At 41.4% G+C, this 25,772-nt stretch overlaps 1 protein-coding gene across 2 annotated transcripts in view; it reads right to left on the bottom strand.

Annotated features, from left to right (window-relative positions):
• Snap25 (Synaptosomal-associated protein 25kDa) overlaps nucleotides 1–25,772 on the bottom strand; it is a 379,996-nt gene that overhangs the window by 72,256 nt on the left and 281,968 nt on the right. For both annotated transcript variants that reach the window (XM_070996705.1, XM_070996704.1), the window contains exons 6-7: nucleotides 7,062–7,190; nucleotides 5,919–6,063 (exon numbers count right to left, since the gene is read on the bottom strand). In XM_070996705.1, coding sequence (XP_070852806.1) covers nucleotides 5,919–6,063; nucleotides 7,062–7,190 — 274 coding nt within the window. The remainder of the gene's footprint in view (nucleotides 1–5,918; nucleotides 6,064–7,061; nucleotides 7,191–25,772) is intronic.

Consider the following 25,772-nt stretch of genomic DNA (forward strand, 5'->3'; position numbering starts at 1 on the left):
ATCCAATACTTCAATTATCTCAAATGGCCCTTTAAATTTAGGATCAAGTTTAGTTTGATGACGTTCTTCGATTTTAAGCAAAACGTGATCACCCACCTTGAAACTTACTATTTTAGCTTTATTTTTATCAAACCTATTTTTGTCGTATTTTGCTTGAGTTTCCATATTCTTTTTAGAATACTTTCTCAAATTTTCTTTGTCTACTTCATCATTGCTATCTTCGTTTAGCGGCAACCAGCCAAAAGGACGAGCTTCCTTACCAATCAATAATTCTAATGGGCTAAACTTAGTCACACGATTAATCGTGCAATTCATTGCTAGCTGCACTTCGGCCAACGCATCCTGCCATGATCTTTGACTAGTCTCGACAGCAGTCAGCATACCTTTTAAGGTACTCATGACCCGTTCTACCTGACCGTTTGCTCTACTCGAACCAGTAGCAATTAAATGTAGATTAATTTTTTGAGAGGAACAAAATTCGCGAAAACGTTTACTTGCGAAACTACGTCCTTGATCTGCTATAATTCGAGTGGGTAAGCCAAATAGGGACACGGCTGATTTAACAGCCTTAATGCAGCTTTCGGAATCTATATTTAGTGTGTGATAAAAGTAAACAAACTTGGTGAAGGCATCTATAAGGACGATGACGTATTCCTTCAAATCATTTTTACCACTCAATTTGCCTGTGATGTCAATATGTATCGTATGCCACGGTATTTCTATTTTAGGAATAGGATGCAGCTCAGCCTGCACTTTTCCCACAGGTGGCTTAGACACTTTACATGTGATACAATTTTCTACAAACCTACGCACATATTTAGACATATTTTCAAACCAGTAATAACTATAGACTTTGTCCAGCGTCTTTTCCCATCCCAGGTGCATAATAGCTTCATGGACGTGATTTATGACGGCCCATCGAAAAGCTCTTGGTATTACCGGCAAACATTTGGTCTTACTATTTCGTTGTATTTTTCTATGTAGTATTCCCTTTCGCAATTCATATGTTTTGTCCAAATTTCTTGGTAACTCATTACTTTTTAACTTTGAAATTATTTCTTGTATCTCGGAATCTCGCTGTTGTTCCGAAACCAACCAGTTATCAGATACCTCAGTCAAATTGATTCGTAATTCAGGTACCTTATTCAAGATTTTATGTTGTTCAAGCACTGGATTTCGAGAGAGAAAATCAACATGCGCCATCCGGTCGCCTTTTCTATACTCTATTTCGAAATCAAACGCCTGTAAAAACGCCCACCATCTATGCACCCTCGGTGTTAAATCTAGTTTTGTGCGGCTGGCCTTTAATGAATTACAGTCGGTAAAAACTATAAATTTACGTCACTGCAAATAATGTCGGAAGGTGTTAATAGCATTTACCACTGCTACCGTCTCCAGTTCGTACGAATGGTATTTAGATTCGGCGGGAGACGTACACTTACTGTAATACTCTACCACATGATCGCTCCATACCCAATACAACTTGCGTCAGTATGTAGCTCTATTAGGTATTGCGGATCGAATATGATTAAAACTGGCGTCTGAGTCAATATAGTTATTATTTTTATTATTATTTATTATTATTATTTATAACCAAACAAAGTTAGTGTTTTTCTTAGAGGTGAGAAGATACAGGGGTTTAAGTGTTTGGGAGAAATTTAACACAAATTGCCGAAAAAATATGTGGCTAAACCAATGCATTGCCTTAGCTGTGACACATTTTGGGGTGGTGGTAATTCTATTAAGGCTTGAATTTTTCGTGAATTTTTCAAATCCAAGATACTCTATTCTTGTGGTGAGAAAGGAACACTTAGTGACATGAAATGAAAATCCAGCCTTACTTAATGTCTCCAATACTGTCTGCAATCTAACTAGCGCATCTTCTTTGCATTCTGCTATTATAAGAACATCATCTATATACACAATTGCGTAAGTGTAAGCTAAAGCTCCTAAGGCCTTCATTACAGCCCGCTGGAACACAGATGGTGTGTTCTTCAAACCAAACGGCATTGTCAAGAACTCGTATTGACCCTCTGGCGTTACAAATGCAGTTCGTTCGATTGAGTCCTCATGAACTGGAATTTGGTAAAAGCCGCTTGCCATATCTATGCACGAAAAATATTTAGCACCACGAAGTCTAGCAATTTGGTCTGAGATGAGGGGCAATGGGTACTTGTCAGCCACTGTGTTTTCGTTAAGCATGCGATAGTCCACACACAGTCGATCGGTGCCATTTTTTTTTTAACTAGCATCATGGGACTAGCGAAAGGTGAACAACTTGCCCGAATAATTTTGGCTTTTAGTAATTCGTCAACTTTACCCCGCACTTTGTTTTTCTCTTCTTCACTAAGCCTATATGGCCGCCGTTGTACGGTCTTTTGCTGATCTATTAATCTAATTTCCAACTGCCCTGTGGTAACCCTAGTCTTTGGTATTCCATCAATAAACCAATCTGAATAACATTTTAAAATATTTATCAAGGCTGCCTTATCAAGATTATCAAGTTCACTATTTGATTCTATGACATCTTCATAATTGGTAATTACTATCGATTCTACTCTTTTGGTTGTGTAAATTTGAACTCTGTCAGCGTCCATGGTTACGCCAAAGCCCTGGCTAAAAATTTCACTACCAATTAGTACGTCATGTTTCAAATACTTGTCCATAATAACATGTAACAAAATCTCAAAATAACATTGATCAATATTTATATTACATAATAGTTGTTGAGTACTACATATTGAATCATTACTTATGCCGTTTAATTTAACAATGTTATTAATCCTTTTACCACTAAATTTATCGGCGACGCTTTCCTTAACCAAGGAACATTCAGCGCCAGAGTCGAAACAAAATGGAACGGGCTCACCGGTTGAAGTATTTGTTGTTCCTGATGGTGGAGCTACAGTACAGATGTCCACACGTTTCTCGATTACTCGGTCGTTTCCTCGTGATCGTCCTTTTGGACAAGCGGATGCGAAGTGCCCAAACTCGTCGCATTTGAAACATTTGACAGTTGACCGGTCCTTTGATCCTTGCGTTGAACTTCCGTGGTGGCTCTTTCCTTGAATTGGTATCCTCTGCCGAGCACGACATTCGGCATACTTATGTCCAGACTTTCCACAATAGTTGCATTTTACTTGAGAGAGATACTTAGACTTTTTACGCTCCGGGCCTGTTGTAGATGCATTGTCATCTAGGTTCCGTTTTTTAAAAGTGTGCGCTTGTAGTTGTTGTTGCATTTCATTTCGAGTTTTAATGTTGTTTGTAAAAACCCAGCGCGACAAGTTGTCATCAATTTGTGCCATGTGGGCCAGAGCTAGTGAAACCGCAATTTCCTCCAGATCATTAGATTTAAATTTTGACATTAGTAAGGTGACGATTCGGCTCCCATATTCGGTGTAACTTTCTCCAGACTTTGGTCGCCCGTTCAAAATTTTCATCAGTGTGGCAGCAGACGTTTCGACGCCAACAAAGCGTTGAATGAAGAGTTCTTTAAATTGTGGCCATGTGATGCCAGCAAAACATATCTGGGACAGCCATTGTGATGCACTTCCCTCTAGCGCCTTACTTAAAGTTATCATAAGGCTGCTACCTTCGGGCATTTCATCAGCAAAAATAAGATCCACTGTTGTACACCAAGCTGAGGCATCTGCACCAGCTCCCTCAGGATAAAATTTTGGCAGAGTTATATGTTTCCCCTTTTCGTCAGTTGCCGATGCCCTTGGTGTCTGCATATTTTTGATGATCTCCATAAGGTTGTTGTTTTGCACTTGTAAAGCTGCCAAGTATGCATCGGTGATATTTGTAAGCAAAGCAGATCCCGCTTCTGATGTCGCAGAGTTGATATTTTCTTGTGACTGGTCTTCCATGTTGACACACAAACTTTCCAAGTGAAGCGAATTCCAACCGGCGTGCGCAATCGTCTAAATGCAACTAACTGGCATTTTCTGCCCACACATCGATCTATGCTTCTTTACACACGCCAGCTGGACTACACTCGGCGACAGCGCGACAGCGCCGTCGCCTCACTCGTACAGTATTTAGGCGCCAGTAATATTTTACGTTGTAGCCAAATTCTACGTCGTAGACAGGTTCTAAGAAGGATCTCACAATATACCAAACTCATTGCGCAGCAGCTTCTTGCAAGCACAGTGGTCAAACTATGTTCCTAATGTGACAGACACGTACAGTGGTCAAAATACGTTCATTATGCGACATATACTTTATGGGTTCGGAAACGCTTCCATCTACCTGTTACATACTTTCCGACGCATCTAGTATACCCTTTTATTTTAAGAGTAAGGGGTATAACTACAGGTAAGACAAGTGGAAAAGTATATCCCCTAGAGAACATTTTCCCAAATTTTCATAGAGATCCGAATAATATTGTAGTTCGACGATGACTTGTAAGTTTGTCTGCTCGACTTCAATAGTTGCATATACTCAACGCAAAACTTTGAATGCGATTATCTCAATGTCGTGTTTTTCCAAAAATGCCTTTGCTGTGACCGCGATTGCACAAGAACTATTTGATCGATCTTCTTCATTTTTTTTTTAAATTATTCGTAATGATTGTGCCGAGTTCGTGAACGATTCAGTTTTTATGCGCCAATTTTGATTTTGCAGATCAGAATTTTTTTAATAAAATTTTAAGAACTCGAAAAATCAACTTTTTGGAAAAATCGTTACTGTATGCGGAAAAAACCAAATATTCTTGAAAATAATCGTTCACGAACTGAAAATAATACTATACTAATAAAAATTTTGTGGTTTTTTGATATCAGTTGACCTGCTTGACTTCCATCGTGGTCACCGCAAGCCGCTATAAAAAAAAAGGGTTCCGAGAGAATTGCCATAACATCGTAAATTATTTATATTTTTTCAAGAACAAACGCTTGTTGTTTCGATAAAAACATGAACTATCAATAAATAATAATTTCAGTGTCATAAAATAATTGCTACACACCTGAAAAAAATCCAAAGTTCCCTCAATTTTTTCGCTCAAAAAGGTATATAACCCCTTAAATGAGGTTTATGATCGAGGTAGGTTCTGTGTGCTTCCCTATTATTGGTCCCTGATATTCGGAATCATACCTTCATATATAATCGTTAAAGACATGAGTTTTAAAATTCAATCGGCATAAAAAATAAGGCCATTATAAATAAAATTTGTATTTAAAACTTTTACTCGCTTTATGAGGTAAAAGGGAACTAAGCCAAAGAAGTGCAAATGGGTTTTAGCTAGTTTTGATGAGTACTTCCCTTACGTGAAGTCCAAATTGCGGTTATGTTTCATGATTGCTCAGTGGATTATAAGTAGGACGCGTTCAGCAGAATAACATGATAACTGAGAACAAATGGATTAGTTTTCAGTGATCAAGTTTGTTCTGCTGAACGCTCATGACATAAAACTCCACTATAAAGTTCAAATATTTTATATGTTGAAGTTTTTGATACTTACTTTACAAACAACAAGTTTTAAATTAAAATTACGTTTGCATCATATAAGTAATCATGTGCCTTCAGCACAAATATCGTATGAATTCCTTCAGTGATTAGGTATCATGTTGTTCTGCTGAACTCGGCCATTGACTTCAATGATTTGGAATTTTTCACGTGACTTCACTTGGGAGATTTTACGAGATCGTCACCGTACCTCACTCGTCTAATTATCTTATACCCACCCTATGCCCACATAAATACAATGAAATGTAAGACTTGCATCTTTGTGGTCAGCGGGAACTCCTACTTTATAGGGTCGGAAATCTCCTCCTACGTTGCGAACCTCTTAACAAAATTTAATTCTCTCTGCAAGGGTATACAAATTGATGTAAAGGACTTAAAATATATTTGTTCGTAAGATTAAATTCTGGTGATAAATATATGAGTCGGGCCATAATTCAGTAACAGCTTACCTTTCGATTAATTCTGTCAATTTGACGGTTTTGATTTTCCAGCTCAGAACCCATATCCAGTGCCATGTTGCGGAGGTTGCCTATCATTGTGTTTACTTGACCCATGTTTTCTTCCATTTCGTCCTCTCTAGCATCATTCGTTATCCTAAATTAAAATTTTTTTTTTATTACATTGCTTAGTTACTTTGAACTTATGTAAATATAGACTAAGGCTATATAATATTTTTGACTTGTACCATTGAACGTTTAGTGTATGCTGTGCATTTGTTTTATAATCTCCTCGAGTCTCGTCCTTATAGTGTTCCCTTTGCATGTATGATTTCGAAATATCTTTGGACACGATGAGCGCATATGTTTCGGCAGTACGGCACGGTTTACAACGGCAAAATCGGAAGCTGTTTGTAATAATTATGCCCGTTACTCGTAGAGTATAAGGGTATATTCGATTCCCCGAAAAGTATGCTGGTAGAAGATGCCGTTTCCTACCCTATCAAGTTCATATATTTTATATCTAGCCATGTCCGTCGGTCAGTCCGTCCACAGACCCTAATAACGCTAAAATATGTATGTTGCGAACATTTTTAAAGATTTTGCAAAGTGTAAATGGGATCTCGTTTTGTTTATCAATACATATATACCCTTTTACAAATTATTCAAATCGGACATTTTATTAAAAAGTTTACTTGCGAGGCAAATGAATACAGCAATGTTACGCATGTTTGTGGTTATTAAAAGATCGCTGCCTCGATCGGAGAATTTACTGATTTTGATGATAATCTCTTTAGCCCTTGACGGCCACATAAAATAGCTGCCATAAAAATGATATGCAGGGGAATACAAATGTCAGCTTTCCAAATTACACTTGGTTTCTCATTTGTTTCTTGTAAACAAGCTAAAGATTTTGTAAAAAAGTAAATAGGAATTTGTTATGAATAGCGTTTTAGCAAAACATTTGCACATCTGAGCACTCAATATAAACTTATAAGAATAAATAAAACTCTTTTTTAGGGATTTATAAACAATAAGTAATATATTAAAAACGCAGAAAATAAGCGAACTAATCAAAAAATTTTACGGTTAAATTGACATTGACTTGCCGATTTTTGCTTCTCTTTTTGGTATTTATTAAAAGTGTAGTGTTACCTGCCGATATATCCCGCTTGTGCCATCATTCCATTTCTATCATCCATGACTCTTTGCGGTTGATTATTTACAACTTTTCCGTCATCGTTACCTTTCCAGGTGCCATCATCTTCTTTGAATGATTGACTTCTGCAAGGATGTATATAAATATATATAAATAGAAGATAGTAGGGTAAGGTGACGGTAGCGTAAGGTGACGAACTATTCAAATCTTACATGTGACGTCACGTCAAAAGTTCCAAAGAATAGTAGCCGATTTCTCTTATCGAGCTGACAATGTATTTAAAATAATAATTTTAAGAATTCGCGTAATTTGTTTGTAAGATAATCATACTTACTCGTAGAGTAAAAGGGTATACTAAATTCGTCACAAAGTATGTAACAGGTGGAAGGATGCGTTTATAGAGTAAGAGTATATATATTCTTGATCAGGATCACTAGCCGAGTCGATATAGCCATGTCCTTCTGTCTGTCCTTTTGTATAAACGCAGTGATCTCGGAAACTATAAAAGCTAGAAATTTGGAACTTGCAGATTCGTGGCTTCTTGCGCAGCGCAAGTTTATTTCAGCAGGGTGCACCGCTCACTCTAACGCCCAAAAACCGACAAAAACTGTTGCGCTCACTATTTTCATACTAGAAAAAACATTTTAACTGAAATTTATTTGTCTCGTCAATACCTATCGATTGACCTAAGAAAAAGTTTCATAAGTTATTAAGAACGACCACAAACAAGCATATCACTAAAACACGTCTAGCGCCCACTTTTTTAATGTTTCGTAAAAACGCAAATGGCATTTTGGTTCAACACCCACATACATGACCAAAAATTGTTTAAGTCGAACCACCCTTTGCAACTTATAAGCAAACAGGAAAATCGACGCTAGGTAGCGCTATTTTGGTGTGTGCGCTATGGAGAACAGTCCCTTTGCTGCTTGCATATCTCCTGTTCCACTTCCTTCGCACTCCCCTTAGTCGAGGCCGTCGCCTGTAGCGTACTCTCTTGATGCGTCTGGAATTCACAGACCGACATAGAGAGCAACATATAAGTTTTCACTGAAAAAAATATAAAGCAAAGATCTAGGAAAAGGATATAATATAAAGTTTTATATTTACACAATTATAGAACATCTACAATCAAGCACAAACAAATTTTATACCATGGTTAGTATTGGTTATTCTTTCTCATAAAAATTCCCGGTCGCGGGTTCTTTAAAGAATTCATGTAAATTAATTTTGTAAATAGTCGTTGACTTAAAAAAATAATGTTTTTTAAATTTATATTTGTTGTTGTTAGACTTTTATTCACTTAACTCACTATTACACAATACACACACAATTACACAAGACCTTTTTACTTTCTATCTTTTTTGAATGACCGTTCACGGCTTTAATCCAAAATAGACTGACTCCTTAACTCTAAAATCTTATCCAACGAACATCAGCCAAAAGCTTTTATTTTTCAAGCATCTAAAAATTTAATTTTTGTTTAAATTAAAAGCTTATGCTGAAACTGTCGCACCCCGTTGTGAAATGAAATTATGCTGACCGATGAAATTTGATTGAAAATTGGAACACAATATGATCTGAACTTAGAACGCAAAAGCTTGGACTTTGATCGTGAGAGTTTGGCAGGACAGTCAAGCGCGGCCCTCGAATTTAATGACAAAGGCAAAGGCTAATATCGCCGAAGGCAATATCGCTGAGATTGAATTAAAAAAATTCTTTATTAATTCCATAAGTGGAACAGTTTCACGGGGTGGATAACTCTCCCCCTTCTAAAATTGACCGCCCGGATTCATCATAACTCTATTTGTTTAAGCGATGTCTTGATTCCTTTACAAATTCTTCTTCGCTAATAGGTTTTCCTAGTTCTGGCCGTTGTTTTTTGGTTAAAAATATATTTTTGTATATAATAATTGGTTAAGAAATCAAATTACTCAAGTTAATAATATAAAAAATATAGATATTTTGGTATTATTAAGTTTAATGAATGGATTAAAAATGTTTATACTATCCAAAGAGAGTTCTGAGTTATATGATAAAATATAATCATATATTTCATAGTATTTGAAGTGGTTCGTAGTTAAGAATTCTGTTCTCTTAATTGGTATATGAGTAGTTATTAAATTTGGTTGTACCATTTAATGTTATTAGGAACGATCCGTTTAATTCGGAGTTGTTGACTATATTGTTACCATTTATTAAAAGTGTACCATCTTGGATAATGTCTGTTCTTTTTGTTTGTGCCTAGCCGAAGTAGACACTTCTGGGACAAGGCGGTAGTGAGCACTTGTCGCTGGCAAGGGGACGCTTTGATCGCAGTTCGATCGCGTCGCGGCAATGGTAACGATGGTTACTACGAAGCCGGACCACAGGCGATGCGGGAACTGCACTACGATCGAGCTAACGTAGTTTAGCTGCTAGTTGAGATAGTTTAGGATAACGAGCTCTATTCCCGGTCGTGAAACTAGAACCGCGGCGTTAGAAGTTGCGTTGATAACTGATTTATTCTTAAATTTATACATGCTTATATAGTACTTGGAACACAGAAGTTTAGAATAGTGTGTTACGTGGGCATATTAGTGCCCGAGTCCTGACAAGGACTTGGGCCGAGGGAGAGGCGTCCGATGTTCAGGCACCATTTGCCGGCATAAGCTACGTCGTATTTGGGTCGTGGGATCTTGGTAAGCCTCTCTCCTCTCCAACATAACGAGAATAAATATTAAAAGTGCCTGGAAAAATAATAATAGTCATCAAGTTCGTCAGTCATCAGTCCACACTGCCCAACAAGCTTAGCTGTCGCTTGATCGCAATACGATCGGGCTGTGTGTTGGCCATATTCCCTCCCCTTCACACATTCGTGTGCCAATGGATCGTCGCGGGCCGCGCAATACGATCCCCTATTGTCAAGGTTGTCCGTCGAAAGTTATGTCATTGTTCTTGACCTACTTCACTCCTCGCGTCAGCACACCCCCTTTGTTAGAGTTCTAGCACAACATGGTTTCGAATACTTTTTCACATTACAAATTTATTGGTTCATATTTAGGTCGGCGTGTGCCGGTGTTGAGTAACATAATTTTGGCTAATTCATATGGGGATTAAATTAATTGACAATTATTGTATTAGCGGAGAGTATCGATTTGACCACCTGTGAAGGTGCACACATCAGCAAAATGCTGACTATTTACGACTGCAAACGTCGCTCAGAGGGCTCTTGCAATTGTCATACAATTACAAGGCTGATACTCGCCGCTGAAAAATTAACATTTAATTATTATGTATAAAAAGGTATAAAAAGAAAAGTATATCTAATTGATTATATATATGGAACAATTATCATATGTGGCTATTATATATTATTACATGTATTCCTAACAGATTAATTCTTTGTCTTAACTAGGAAAGTATTAACATTGCCCAAAAACAAATTCTTATCCAGACGGGAAAGAACAATGACCGTTGGAACGGTAGAGATAATGATAGCCTTTTCGGTCTTATTACAGTGGGCAAGTGGAGAAAAATCTAGACGGAAGGTCTCAATATATAAGTATTCCAATTCATTCACTGTTATTGGTAGGGTCGCTTTTGTTAACAAGTATAAAATTCTTACGTTAAATTGTGGATCAGTGTCTATTGTTTTTGCTAAAGCTTCTGATGTAATCATGGTGCACGGATATATATATATATGTATGAATAAGAAAAGGAACCGTGTTCCGACAAACTTACCCTCTTTTTAATCCTGGGCGATGAGATCTCGACGCTCCGGATCCTGGGCTTTGGGAGATTTTATAATTGGTTTATATACATATATACGTGCAAGACTTGAAGGCGGTTTACAAAAACAAAACACAAAAATTATGTTACACAAAAAAAATAACACTATCGCTGTATAGATATGTATGTATGTATGCATCGTATGCGAGTTCCACTGAGGCACACGTCAGTTCCAATGCTCGGGCTGGGCTGGTCGGTGCAGCTCCAATTTCTTGTTCAGCGTATGTAATTGGGGGTTCTGTTTACACTTGCATTCATAAATGCATGTACTCGCAAATTGTTTTTGATTGTTTTGGCGATTCACTTTTTGTTTATAATTTTGGAGTGCAATTTATTTATTATTATTTGTATTGTTTCTATTGTCTTTTTGCTGCTTTTATTGTCTTTTTGGTGGTTTCACTTCACTGTATCGGCTCGGCTTATGCTCCAATGTGGGTCACCACTTTCTCCAGGGCATGATGTTGGTCGCGGCGTCTCTGGACAGAGCGCTTGTAGATCTTTACAACCTTAAGGAGCACTATAACCAGGAGTAGTCCAACGATGAGCTTCATGGTCTTGTTGACATCCTGAATATCATCTTGGTGGTCAACGATCTCTACTGTGTTAATCACGTTGGCGGTGCTGCCGGCCACTTTAGACGTTTTGCTACCCATCTTGGGGTCCTTAGGCCATTCACTTGGTTCACTAGTTATTTTCGTCCTTCGGGATTTTGCTGGTTGACTTCCTCCAGATTGTGGTCGATCGCAGGACCGGTTATCGGGACTTTCTCCTGGGTGAAGTTGATCCTAGGGAAACGTCAAGACATCCTTCTGGACACCAGCCTTCTTCTAGTCGTGGTCTGTGTTGACGGGAGTTGCACTTCTAGACCACCGTCATGGAGAGATCAGAACAATTTCTGTCTTTCTCCATTTGGCTGGGGTCTTTTATACCGGACTAGAGCTTTCGCTAGCCCCCATATTGGATGAATTAACTAGGTGTTCCCACCTAGGGGTACTGTTTCTCCATTTCCCCTATTTTAGGAGTCAATGGCCGGCTGGTGCACTTTGCCACCTTACTGGATTACGGTTACGAGCAGGTCGATCGTGGTCGTTGTTCTGGCCACGCGACACCCATGAGTTGTCGAATTGTTTTTGCTGTTTTGCTTTTATCAATCGCAGTGTGGTTAGTCATTACGGCCCCTACCCTCAACTAATGGCAGTTGTTTTGCCGGGGTTAATCTTGGTATGGGGGAGGGCGTACGTAACAGGCTCGAAGTGATCGATGCGGCTTCGCATGGAATGACTTCGCAAAAGAAATCCTCGTACGGCCATCTCTTTAGATCTCCTTCTTCTCCTTTATTCTTTTCTTAGGCGCCCATTTACGTGTGGCTTCGACCCACTACATCAACCCAGTCTCAGATGAGCTAGTCGGGCTTATTACTTTATTGTTTTAATATTGTACTTGGTTATTTTATTATTATATATGCTGAAAAAGAAAAGCTTTCCGGCCTCGCACGGAAACATACATACATACATATTTATACCTGTAAATAAAAATATGGCTCATAATAAAATATATAATATAGTTTTAATGAAAAATAATATATAAATATATATATAAAAATCAGAAGTGAGTAACAGCTAAAAAGTTGAGAATAAAATTGCTGAGTGTGCCATAACCATGGTTTTTGACCAGGGGCTGCTCAGCTGAAAAGTGAAAAGTTGAATGAAATGGTTTCCCATTTCCCGAAGAAAAATATATTAAAAAGTATAAGAATTGTTTTTTTTTTTTTTTGTATTATTTTTATTTTTATATGGTTAACATTTTATATTAATTACAATGTTTTAATCTAAGTTTAGCGGCTCTTTCAGGATGGCTGCTACTTCTCGCCTCGCCTGGATACCAAGTGGAGGGCTTCGAATGTAAATTCTCCTGACCGCGCGGTTCATGCGCCGGCTCGTTCTCCATGTTTCCCGTTGTATCTGGGCGATGTGTGCTTGTTTCCTTTGTAGTTGCTCCTGGACTCGGAGCAACTGGTTCTGGTCCTCTTACTGATCTCGGCTCCGGTGCCGGATCTCTTGGTCGATTTCGGATGCCAGTTCTTCATCTTCTGACTGGTATCGGCGTATCCAGCATTGCTGGATATGATCCTCGTTCAAGTGGATGGCATGGCAAAGCCCGTTCATCCACTCGACGAGGAGCGCCAGATATGATGCCTGGTCCCCATACCTAGCCTGTAGCCGACGAAGCCGGCGGGCAGCTCGGATGGCTTGGTTATAGCTGTTGGAGGACTGCATCATGTCTGGTGACTGGTCGGTCCCTGGTTGTGGCTTTTATAGCAGAACTGGGGCAGTTCTGATGACTGTTCTACCCATCATGTGATCGGGAGCTTCTATCAAGTAGTGCAATCTCGCAGTTCTGAGTTTGTCGCCTTTTGGAGTCGTCGGATTACGTTCAGAGGTTTAGGCGACATACAGGTCTTTAGCATGGAATACCCCGACACTTTTCCCTACTGCATTGCCCAGCTCATATAGCGCTTTGCCCTTACGCTGGAGTACAACACAGCGAATTCGATTCGGGCCCAGCTTGGCATTATATCCGTCAGCTTTGTTACTCTGCTTGTAGTTTTTCCTATAGACAACTTGTCCTACGGAAAACTCTACGAGCTTGCTACGGGTGTTATATGCCTTTTCTGCGCGTTCATGAGTTCGGTTTAATCCTTGGGTCACTTTTTGTCGGATAAGTTCCATTTTGTCTGGGAGACTTATCTGTGGATCTCCTGCTTGTATTCCCCCTAGTTTCCGTAGGATCGGGTAGGCTGTTCCATGGGTAACCATCCGCGTGCCGAACATTGCGTAATATGGTTCCATGCCTATTGATTCGTGTAGGCCATTCCTAAGGGCACACTCTATTCGACTTAGTTGGGTATCCCAATTTCGCTGATCGGTGGCAATTGTCGCTCGCAAAATTTGGAGTACCGATCGGTTTACCCTCTCAGCCGCGTTCGCTTGCGGGGAGTAAAGTCCAGTCTTTACGTGTCGAATACCGTAGCGGGTCATTAGCTCGCCAAAAATTTGAGACACAAACTGTTTGCCGTTGTCTGAGTGTACAAACTCGGGGACTCCAAATTGGTGGAAAATTTTGGTCTCAAGGAATTTGATGACTTCTGCAGCTACTGCATGTCTCATCGGCTGTAGCCAGACAAATTTGGAGAAATGGTCTAGGCATACGAAAATCACCGAGTTCCCAGCTTTGGTCCTCGGGTATGGTCCCATAAAGTCGATGAACAACCTTTGGCCAGCCCGCTCCGTAACCCGCTGTTCTCCCATGGGTGGCCGGTCATTTTTGTTGGCGGTCTTGGTGATCTTACAGACCTCGCATTCCTTCACTACTTTTTGGACGTCTACAGTCATGCCTGGCCAATAGTAAAACTGTCTCAATTTGGCTAGTGATTTGTGCAACCCCCCATGCCCTGCGGTTATGGCATGATGTGCTCTCCAGACTAAATCAGGACGCAGCTCGGCGGGAACCCAGAGCTTCCATGCTCGGGCTTCATCCACAGCGTCGTTTAGGCAGAATCCCATCCGTTTATATACATAGCCTTCTGATGTTTGAAGGTCTGGACTTTTACCTAAATTTTCGTCCACCGCCTGCACTAGGTTGACATAATCCGCTGACTGGAACGCTGTCGAATCGAGGTTGATGTGTATGTCCAGTTCTTCCGCACCGGCCTTCTGTAGCTCGTCCATATGAACTCGTGAGAGAGCATCTGGGACTACATTTAGTGATCCTTTCCTGTGTTCTATGGTGAAGTCGAACGCTTGTAGCTTCAGACTCCATCGCGCAAGTCTGCCTGATAAGTCTTTCTGACTCATCAGCCATTTTAGACTAGCGTGGTCAGTGATCACTTTGAAGGGCATCCCATCTACGTAGGCACGGAATTTGGTAATGCTGAGGATAGCGGCGTAGCACTCCAACTCGGTTATGCTGTAATTCCGCTGTGCTTTGTTCAATTTGGCTGACATATAGGCGATTGGATGTTCTCCGCCCTCGTCATCTGTTTGGAACAAAACTCCCCCCACTCCAGTGGTCGAGGCATCACATTGGATGGTAAATGGTTTCTTAAAATCCGGGGTGACGAGTACCGGTGCTGTTGCCATGCTGGTTTTCAAAAGTTCAAACGCCTTGATTGCCTCTTCTGACAATTCAAATTTCTTTATGCGGTCCTTCTTCAAGCAGTCGTGAAGCGGTGCCGCTGTCTGGGCGTAATTTTGGATGAACCTCCTGTACCAGCCTGTCATTCCCAGGAACCTCCGCATTTGTTTGGCGGAGCTAGGCTGGGGAAATTCCTGTATCGATTGTATTTTCGTGCCATCCGTTCGGATGCATCCTCCCCCAACTACATATCCTAAATATCTTGCCTGGCTGTAGCAAAACTTGCTTTTGTCTACATTTATCGTTAGCTCTGCCCGCTGTAAGCAGGCACTGACCTGGCTCAACATATCCATGTGGGCTTCAAATGTAGGTGAACAGACCAGTAAGTCATCCAGATACACAAATACATTCTCGCGTAGCGCCGCTGGTATAACTTTATCCATTAGTCGGCACATTCGCTGCGCGGCATTGCACAAGCCGAACGGCATGACTGTAAACTGATACAGTGGCCTGCCGGGCACTGTAAACGCGGTTTTCTCTCTGCTTTTGGTTTCGAGAGGTATTTGCCAAAAGGCGTCTTTTAAATCAATTGCGGAAATGTAATACGTTTCCTGTAGTCGACTCAACAGACCCTCGATATGTGGTAGTGGATACGCATCTTTAATCGTCCGGGAATTTACTTTACGCGCATCGAGGCAGAGGCGATTTTTCGGCCCTTTTTGCACCAGTGTTACCGGTGAACTCCAGCTACTATTGCTTTCTTCGATCACGCCTAGACCTAACATGCGATCTAGCTCGGCGTACACCAGCTTCTGTTTGGCTGGGGATATCGGGTAATGTCGCTGCTCGATTGGTAAGTCCTCGTTGGTTACTTCAATTATATGTTGCTCTAAACTGGTCTTTCCTAATCCTTTTTCTAGACAAGACGGGTATGTGTCTATCACTTGCTGCAGCTTACAATGTTGTTCTGGGGTAAGCTGATGTGGGGTATAGGCGGTCTCGGGCTTGAGCGTATTGTTCATGTCTAGGTCGCCGGTCATAAGGTCGAAATCCGGAGTTGTTTCGACGGCGGCAACCTCGCGTCTACCTTTACCGAGGAATGTGAGGCCGAACGTATCCCAGAAATTAATTCCGAAATAGAATCGTTGTGTCAGACCTGGCACTATCAAAAACTCTAGGTCCTTGGTTTCTCCTTCCCATTCCACGGGTAACGTTATGGCTCCGGTTACTTGGGTCTCACCACCGCTTGCTGTGCGTACGCATTCTTCGCTTAACTTCCTTATCGGCCGCGTCCGGTTTTCCAAGAAAGCGTGTGCTCCTCTGCCAATACAGTTCGCACTGGCGCCTGTGTCCAGTAATGCGAGTATCTCTTCTCCATCGACCTTCGTTTTAGCAAAGAAACGGTTGTCATTTTGCACGCTCACTACTGTGTCCACCACCTTTTGCTTGAGCCGGCGGTAGTCTGCTCGGGCATCATATAATCTTAGTATTTTTCGCGTTGTCCGTGTCTTGCTGTCTGCATCTTCCGAGTCGTTGAAGATACGTTCACGAGCATGTTCGTACTCCCTCTCTCGTTGTTCTAGGCTCTTATGAGGGGAGATTTGGTTGGGCTTCCGTGTGTTTACCGGAAAGGGTTGGTCCTGGTCCGCCCGGCTGTCCCGGTCTTGCCTGACGGACTCCGCGCAAAAACCGCTGGGTTAGCATCTGCATCCGTCCCGACTTTCTCGCAGAACCTGCAGGTGGCATCGTGGAATTTGATAGGGCAGGATTCTTCCTTCGAAGGATGCTTCCTGTAGAAGTCTGCTCCTTTGCCACACTTATAACACACCAGCGCGTGTAATGGGCCTCGGCATCCTTGTCCCTCCTCGTAACGCCCTCGCGCATCTTTCCGCTGCCGGTTGAATTCTTCCACCGTGACCGCGTCCGGCAAGTCCTCCAGTGTCTGGAATTCCTCTATTTCGTTAATTGCAGCTCGGCTGCGCATGTTCCTTCCTGTGTTTCTCAGCCAGCGATCAACTCTGAGACCCTCTCGTTTGAGCTCCGCTAATGAGGTGATTGGGGATGTTAGTAGTAATCCCCCCATCTGAGAGTTCATGTTATCCTTTAAGAGCTCCACGAATTCATCTTCAGCGATTTTGTGCTTGAGCTTGAAATGCAGGTTATGCATATCCGAGACATAATCGCTAAAGGTTTCGTGTGGCCCTTGCTTACGTTCCATCAATTCTTTGACTTTCATAAGGTCACTTCCGGTAGTGGAAAATGCCCGTCTCATTTCTTGGGTCAATGAGTAGTAGTCAAAGTCGTAATCCTCTGCCTTGTCTTCCATAAGCTGCCAATACCATTTCGTGGCTGCACCTGCCAGCAGAAGATGGAATTCACGAAAGACTTGTTGACGGCTGAGGTCATACAATTCTTGTAGTCGGTCCACGCGGAATAGGAAACTCTCAACTGTCATGCCGCGTCCGCTTCCATCGAACTTTAGGTTCCATCTGTCCAATCTGACATCTTTTGGTCGTGGTCCTTGGAATGATGAGTTCCGATCGATCTCTGGATGAAGTTGGTGACTCGACTCCCTCTCGTTTGTTCTGAACTGCCTGTGTGATGGGGTGTCCATCCGCCTGGGTGTTCTTAGCCGGTGCATCTGGCTATTGAGCATGTCCTGTGTTATCGGTTCCAGAGGCGGGGTCTCTTGGTATCTCAAAAAACTGTCCGTTGGATTCGGAACAGTACGGGGCGGCGAAGGCAGTCCCTTCTGTTCGGGTCTCCTGTCTGTCGGAGACTGCATTTCTGTTATCTGGGCTTTCAGCGCTTCTATCTGGGCACTCATTCCACGCTGCATTTCATTGCTTTGCCTCAAGAGCTCCATCAATCTTTGTTCACGTCGCTCGGCAGCCTCTAAGTTGTCCTCCTCGTGCCTCTGAAATTGAGGAAGCATACTTGATCTTCCTTTCGGTGGTCCTAGGGGTAGATTCTCCCCTCCGGCGGCTCCTTCCATTTCAGAATATTGGTCCAGGTTGTTTTCTTCAGACAGGGTATCTACCTGTCCTGGCTGATTCTGTGCGCGCTCCCACGGCTCTCTTTCAGGTGAATCTCCTAGCCTTGGCGCGCTTGCACTGCGGGGTTGGTGGTTTTCACGGCGCGTTGTTGCCCGGGTCACTCTTCCGGTGCTGGGTTGAAATAAGACCTTCTTCTTGGCCCCCTTCATTTATATGATTGGTATACAAGCTTTACGTGATTCTTTTCAAAATACCCGGTCAGCGACGTAAACGCTGAATAAGTCGACAATAAGAATGTTTATCAACTGGGGGTGCTTCCCTCTGCTTCTCAAGTTTCTCTTCGGTCAAGAACCGTCCGATATTTAAGCCCCAAACAAAAACAAATAAATTTCCCTAACTAGGGGTGTTAGCCGCTTCTACACAACGCGGTTCCGCTAAGCTAACATGCCCTTACTTTCCCTTTTTCTAGACATCCCAAATGTTCCAAACGGAATGGCTGTGTCTAGATAAGGAATCTGTCCAAAAACCCCCTCCCGCCAGTCGTCGGAAAACAAGTTGTTTGACCGATCATTCTCGGGCTCCACAACCGTCTCCTATTTCTCTGGACTCGAACCAAGCAAACGACCTGACCAACTAGCCTAATACGTTGTGGGGCGTCGGCCAGAGAAACTAAAAATCGTCCACCACCCAAATATGTCAAGGGAAACAGCAAAGACTCGAACCAAGCAAACGACCGGACCAATGCCTAGTACGTTGTAGGGCGTCGGCTTTGCGTTTCCTGTCAGTTCCCCCACCCCCATTCTGTCCTGGATCGACAAACGAACAGTAGACCCGCACCGCAACTGCTAAATGCGTTACCGTAATGCTTGCGCTCCTGCTCTTTCTGGACTCGAACCAATTCAAACGACCGGGCAAATGCGTAGTACGTCGTGTGGCGTCGGCCAGAAAGCACCTATAAATTGTATTTACGTTAATTTTAACAAGTAGTCGTCGACACTTAGTTGTAGGTATAGTATTATAAAAAGGATAACTCATAGTTCTTGTTTTAAGGAAATTCTGGTAAATTTGTCCATGAACAAAACAGGGAATTTCTAATGTTACAAATCATTTCAAAGTCAGGCCTCTATTCTGCGACAAAGTTCTGATTGAGTGGCCACTCAACACTGACAGTCACAGAAGTTGGGGACTTTACGGTTATTAATTTAAAGACAAAAACAAATAAGTAGGTGCACATTTAAAATTATTTAAGTTCCCTGCTCTATAAAACAGTCAAGTTACTCGTGGCAAACAAAGATGAAAGCTTTGCCATCCCTAGGTGCATCCACTCCGATACCGCAGGCATCGAGATTGTGGACCCTGGTAAAATTCCTTAAGGAATATGAAATGTCCTAACGTTGGGCGCCAATTCTGTTACGTGGGCATATTAGTGCCCGAGTCCTGACAAGGACTTGGGCCGAGGGAGAGGCGTCCGATGTTCAGGCACCATTTGCCGGCATAAGCTACGTCGTATTTGGGTCGTGGGATCTTGGTAAGCCTCTCTCCTCTCCAACATAACGAGAATAAATATTAAAAGTGCCTGGAAAAATAATAATAGTCATCAAGTTCGTCAGTCATCAGTCCACACTGCCCAACAAGCTTAGCTGTCGCTTGATCGCAATACGATCGGGCTGTGTGTTAGCCATATTCCCTCCCCTTCACACATTCGTGTGCCAATGGATCGTCGCGGGCCGCGCAATACGATCCCCTATTGTCAAGGTTGTCCGTCGAAAGTTATGTCATTGTTCTTGACCTACTTCACTCCTCGCGTCAGCACACCCCCTTTGTTAGAGTTCTAGCACAACATGGTTTCGAATACTTTTTCACATTACAAATTTATTGGTTCATATTTAGGTCGGCGTGTGCCGGTGTTGAGTAACATAATTTTGGCTAATTCATATGGGGATTAAATTAATTGACAATTATTGTATTAGCGGAGAGTATCGATTTGACCACCTGTGAAGGTGCACACATCAGCAAAATGCTGACTATTTACGACTGCAAACGTCGCTCAGAGGGCTCTTGCAATTGTCATACAATTACAAGGCTGATACTCGCCGCTGAAAAATTAACATTTAATTATTATGTATAAAAAGGTATAAAAAGAAAAGTATATCTAATTGATTATATATATGGAACAATTATCATATGTGGCTATTATATATTATTACATGTATTCCTAACAGATTAATTCTTTGTCTTAACTAGGAAAGTATTAACATTGCCCAAAAACAAATTCTTATCCAGACGGGAAAGAACAATGACCGTTGGAACGGTAGAGATAATGATAGCCTTTTCGGTCTTATTACAGTGGGCAAGTGGAGAAAAATCTAGACGGAAGGTCTCAATATATAAGTATTCCAATTCATTCACTGTTATTGGTAGGGTCGCTTTTGTTAACAAGTATAAAATTCTTACGTTAAATTGTGGATCAGTGTCTATTGTTTTTGCTAAAGCTTCTGATGTAATCATGGTGCACGGATATATATATATATGTATGAATAAGAAAAGGAACCGTGTTCCGACAAACTTACCCTCTTTTTAATCCTGGGCGATGAGATCTCGACGCTCCGGATCCTGGGCTTTGGGAGATTTTATAATTGGTTTATATACATATATACGTGCAAGACTTGAAGGCGGTTTACAAAAACAAAACACAAAAATTATGTTACACAAAAAAAATAACACTATCGCTGTATAGATATGTATGTATGTATGCATCGTATGCGAGTTCCACTGAGGCACACGTCAGTTCCAATGCTCGGGCTGGGCTGGTCGGTGCAGCTCCAATTTCTTGTTCAGCGTATGTAATTGGGGGTTCTGTTTACACTTGCATTCATAAATGCATGTACTCGCAAATTGTTTTTGATTGTTTTGGCGATTCACTTTTTGTTTATAATTTTGGAGTGCAATTTATTTATTATTATTTGTATTGTTTCTATTGTCTTTTTGCTGCTTTTATTGTCTTTTTGGTGGTTTCACTTCACTGTATCGGCTCGGCTTATGCTCCAATGTGGGTCACCACTTTCTCCAGGGCATGATGTTGGTCGCGGCGTCTCTGGACAGAGCGCTTGTAGATCTTTACAACCTTAAGGAGCACTATAACCAGGAGTAGTCCAACGATGAGCTTCATGGTCTTGTTGACATCCTGAATATCATCTTGGTGGTCAACGATCTCTACTGTGTTAATCACGTTGGCGGTGCTGCCGGCCACTTTAGACGTTTTGCTACCCATCTTGGGGTCCTTAGGCCATTCACTTGGTTCACTAGTTATTTTCGTCCTTCGGGATTTTGCTGGTTGACTTCCTCCAGATTGTGGTCGATCGCAGGACCGGTTATCGGGACTTTCTCCTGGGTGAAGTTGATCCTAGGGAAACGTCAAGACATCCTTCTGGACACCAGCCTTCTTCTAGTCGTGGTCTGTGTTGACGGGAGTTGCACTTCTAGACCACCGTCATGGAGAGATCAGAACAATTTCTGTCTTTCTCCATTTGGCTGGGGTCTTTTATACCGGACTAGAGCTTTCGCTAGCCCCCATATTGGATGAATTAACTAGGTGTTCCCACCTAGGGGTACTGTTTCTCCATTTCCCCTATTTTAGGAGTCAATGGCCGGCTGGTGCACTTTGCCACCTTACTGGATTACGGTTACGAGCAGGTCGATCGTGGTCGTTGTTCTGGCCACGCGACACCCATGAGTTGTCGAATTGTTTTTGCTGTTTTGCTTTTATCAATCGCAGTGTGGTTAGTCATTACGGCCCCTACCCTCAACTAATGGCAGTTGTTTTGCCGGGGTTAATCTTGGTATGGGGGAGGGCGTACGTAACAAGTGAAATAAGATATATTCTAAAGAAGGTCAGGGAGTTTTGATTATGGAAGCAGTTTGCCTAGTTGCCTCGGCTGACACTGCAAATTTTGCTGACTGCATTGGTGGGTCGGTGTACCGTTGAGTCGGTGAGTTAGTGAGACACATAGTATGCTGATTATTTATTAATAATTTCCCATCGGCTTGGGAAATGGCTCTAGTGTAATATATCTCGCACTTGTGTTTTATTTTTTGGAACTTTTATAAATTATTAAAAGTTCTGCAGGGTCCTCTTTTTAGAAAAGATAACGCTGACTTGAATAGTATGATAATATGCTTTATTCACATTCGACTGGTTAACTTAGGTTTTACAAAATATACGTGTGCTATAGAACTGTCCGAGATTCTGGCAGCGAGTGAGTATGTCGGTGCGTGGCCACTTTTCACTCACGTTGAAACTGGGTATCGAATACAACTTAGGAATATCGAGTGTTACTTAGGAATATCGAATACAGAAAGGGAAAGATATTAGATCAGTAGGTGAGACCGCTTCTAGTGGTCATTGTCTCTCCAGTACCGCATCCCAAAATCGGCCCTCCTGACGCAGGATTCGTCCCGAATGCCTTCATGCACTCTGCTATGGTATCGCAGTACTCTTTGAACAGGTGGGATGTGAATGCAGCTCCACGATCTGACACTATCCTATGCGGATTTCCAAAACAAACAGCCTGGCGCTCCAAACAAGTCACCACTTCATCAACCCCTGTGCTTCGTGTAGGATACAAGCATACGTACTTGGAAAAGACTTCTACAATCACGAAGATGTGATTATATCGTTTTTTGGTTAACTCCATCGGACCAACATGATCTACATGGTATGTGACGAGCGGCTTGTCTCCTTTGTCTATCGGTGTAAGAAACCCTTCTTGCCTACCAGCCTTCGCATTCACAAGGATGCACTCTACGCAGCTATCGACCACTCGCGCTACTTTATCTTTTAGCTTCGGAATGTAGAACGACTTCTCAATCAAATCCTCAGTTTTATTAGATGAGAAATGTCCTTTCTTGTGACTGTTTTGGATAATCTCGGTTTCCATGAGTGAAGGAAATATTAGCAACTCTTTATTAGGATCTTCAAACAGAAATTCGTTCACTATGTAGAAGTCTTCATAGCCTTTGATCTTAACGACACTTTTAAGCACCTTTGTCCAATCATCTAATAGCTGTGCTTCCCGCAAACGATGAAACAAACTGTCAGTCAACGTATAACATGACACCCTACTCAACGCATCGACGTGTCTCATCTTCGAACCTGACCTGTGCTCTATTTCGTAGTCGAAATCTTGTAGGTACATCGCCCATCTAGACACTCTGAGCGGAATCTCTTTCTTCTTCATGGTCATGGTAAAACGTTACAGTCCGTAATAATTTTAAACTTTTTTCCAATAACTGCAAGTACTACCAGTTCATAGGAATGATACTTTTCCTCACATAGCTTGGTTTTACGGCTCATGTAGAAAACTGGATGCCACAAGTTATCACAGGGATCTCGTTGAAGCAAAACGGCTCCAAATCCGAATTTGAATGCATCGGTATGAATTTCCATGACAAGCGAATGATTATAGAGCTTAAAAACCGGTCCACTGACCAACGCTTCTTTTAGCTTTTTAAATGCTGCTAATTGCTGGTCCTGAAACTCGAACCTCACATCCTTGTGCAACATGTCGCTTGGCAATTACGGCGTATCCTAAAAATCTTTGGACTCATTTCTTGTCGCGCGAAATCGGAAAATCAGCAACTGCTTGAGTTTTCTCATTGCCTGGCTTGATGGTACCGCTTTCAACGACGTAGCCTGACACTTACTCCAATTTATGCGCAAGCCATTTCCTTGTGCCACTTCCAAAAATGATAACATCGTCCATGTATACAACCGCATCCTCGTTCTTAATTGAATCACGCATAACTGCCATGACAAACCTGGTAAACACTGCTAGAGAGTTTGTTATACCGAAAGGTACAAACAGGAACTCATACTGACCACTCTGAGTTACGAACGATGTATACTTTTGGGATTCTGGCGAAACAGGCAGGTGAAAGAAACCATTAGTCAAATCTAGAGTTGTAAAAACTTGCCCACCCTGTAGCTTTTCGATCACACAGTCCATTTAAGCTGTTGGGAAGTTATCTCGAACAATCTTTTCATTTAACTTTCTATAATCGCAACACAAGCGCTTCTTCCCGTTCTTCTTATCTACAAGCACCACTGGCGAAGCAAACTCAGATGTACTAGGATGATTATCCCTTCCTCTAGTTAATCTTGAACTTGGTCATCGACAATCTTCTGATCGCAATAAGCTAATCGTCTCGGATGTTGGAAAACAGGCAGATCGTCTGTCAACAAGATCTTCATTTCGACTTGGGAAGTGAGTTTTCTTTCTGGCTTGTAACTATCGATCAATGACTCCACTTCAGAAGATACCTCCTGACTCAAATCCAAATCTACTTCCGAGACTGTTAGAGTCTTTCGTGCTGATCATGCATGGACTTTCGAACTCGCTAATAAGCTGCATACAAGTACTTTGCCCTGCCTGGTTATCGTCTGATCCTGTCATTGGTCTTTGCTGAACACTTCGAACTCTTGGCGAAAATATAGTGCCAGACTTGGTTACCATCATGTCAACGTTGTTTAAGATTGTTGTGCCTAAGATTGCGTCAAACTTCATATCATCATCAGGTATAACATGAAACTCGACCGACATGTCGATTCCATCGATAACAACCTTTGTAATGAAGCTTCCGAATGTTAGGACCTGACTTTCACCGATACCTGTCAAAACTCTCTGACTACCCATCAGACTGCCTACTCCAACGCCTAGCTTTAAGAACACACTCCTACGCATCAAACACAGTTCAGTACCTGTGTCCACAAGTCCCTTGAATTCTGTATTCCGACAAATCACAGATACAATTCCAAGCTCGAAGAAAAGGACTCACGCGATGGTTGTGAAACGACTTTATCGTTCTAAACGACATTGGTTGGTCTTTCTTCATGTGCGACGAATCCCCACACCGAAAACATTTCCTAACTGATCCAGCTACTGCATCTTGGCACAGCCTTGCTACCCTGTAAACCATACTTGTTTAGTGGTTTGAATGATCCACGTGATTTTTGATATGCGTCGATATGCAGATCATGTCCACCTCGATTCATGAACATAGTTTTTGTGTTTAGAAGGTATTAAAAATGCTGACCAATTATCTGTCCTTTAATTTGTTCAATACATTGGTCAATTTCCTCATGAAATTTCATTTAATAATTTTGTTTTCTTGTTGGTCCCTACACATCCAGTCTCAACTTTAAAATGATGTTTAAAAATTATTTTATTTTTTTGAAAGTTCTTTTATAAAATGGTTTACCAAATTGCTGTCTTTCGAGATTTTGTATTTAGCAAAGTAAAATAATATGGTGGTTCTATTAAAACACTTTTATTCAAGTTTGGATATTTTTCAAATACAATTCCAATTTCATTTAGAATAAAATTATTATTATTATCAAAGAAACCTTGAACATCAATCGAAACAGTATCTTTCAACATTTTTCTAATGTTAAACAACTCATTGTACTAGTCCGTTTAATGGGTTCTATTCAACTAAACGGTCATGTATGAGGAGACAGTAAGCTTGGGTATTTTCATGACTTGGTGTCTTCAGTTCTATTGAAATTCTCACATCAATAGGACCAGTTTTCGCTGATTCGTTTTGATATAAAAGATCAACCACAATAATAGGGGCCTTCAATTTAAATTCATTTCGGGTCAAAAATTGTGTGTGACTTACGATTATAGTAACTAGATTGAAATCTTGTATACATTTCATATAGGTGAGCATACTGATTCTTATTAAAATCAACATTCAGATTATCATATGGATATAAATCAGAATTCAAGGGAACTTTCAAGTTTGATA

This window comes from Drosophila suzukii, chromosome 3 (assembly GCF_043229965.1).
Source record: "Drosophila suzukii chromosome 3, CBGP_Dsuzu_IsoJpt1.0, whole genome shotgun sequence".
Classification (NCBI taxonomy): Eukaryota; Metazoa; Arthropoda; class Insecta; order Diptera; family Drosophilidae; genus Drosophila; species Drosophila suzukii.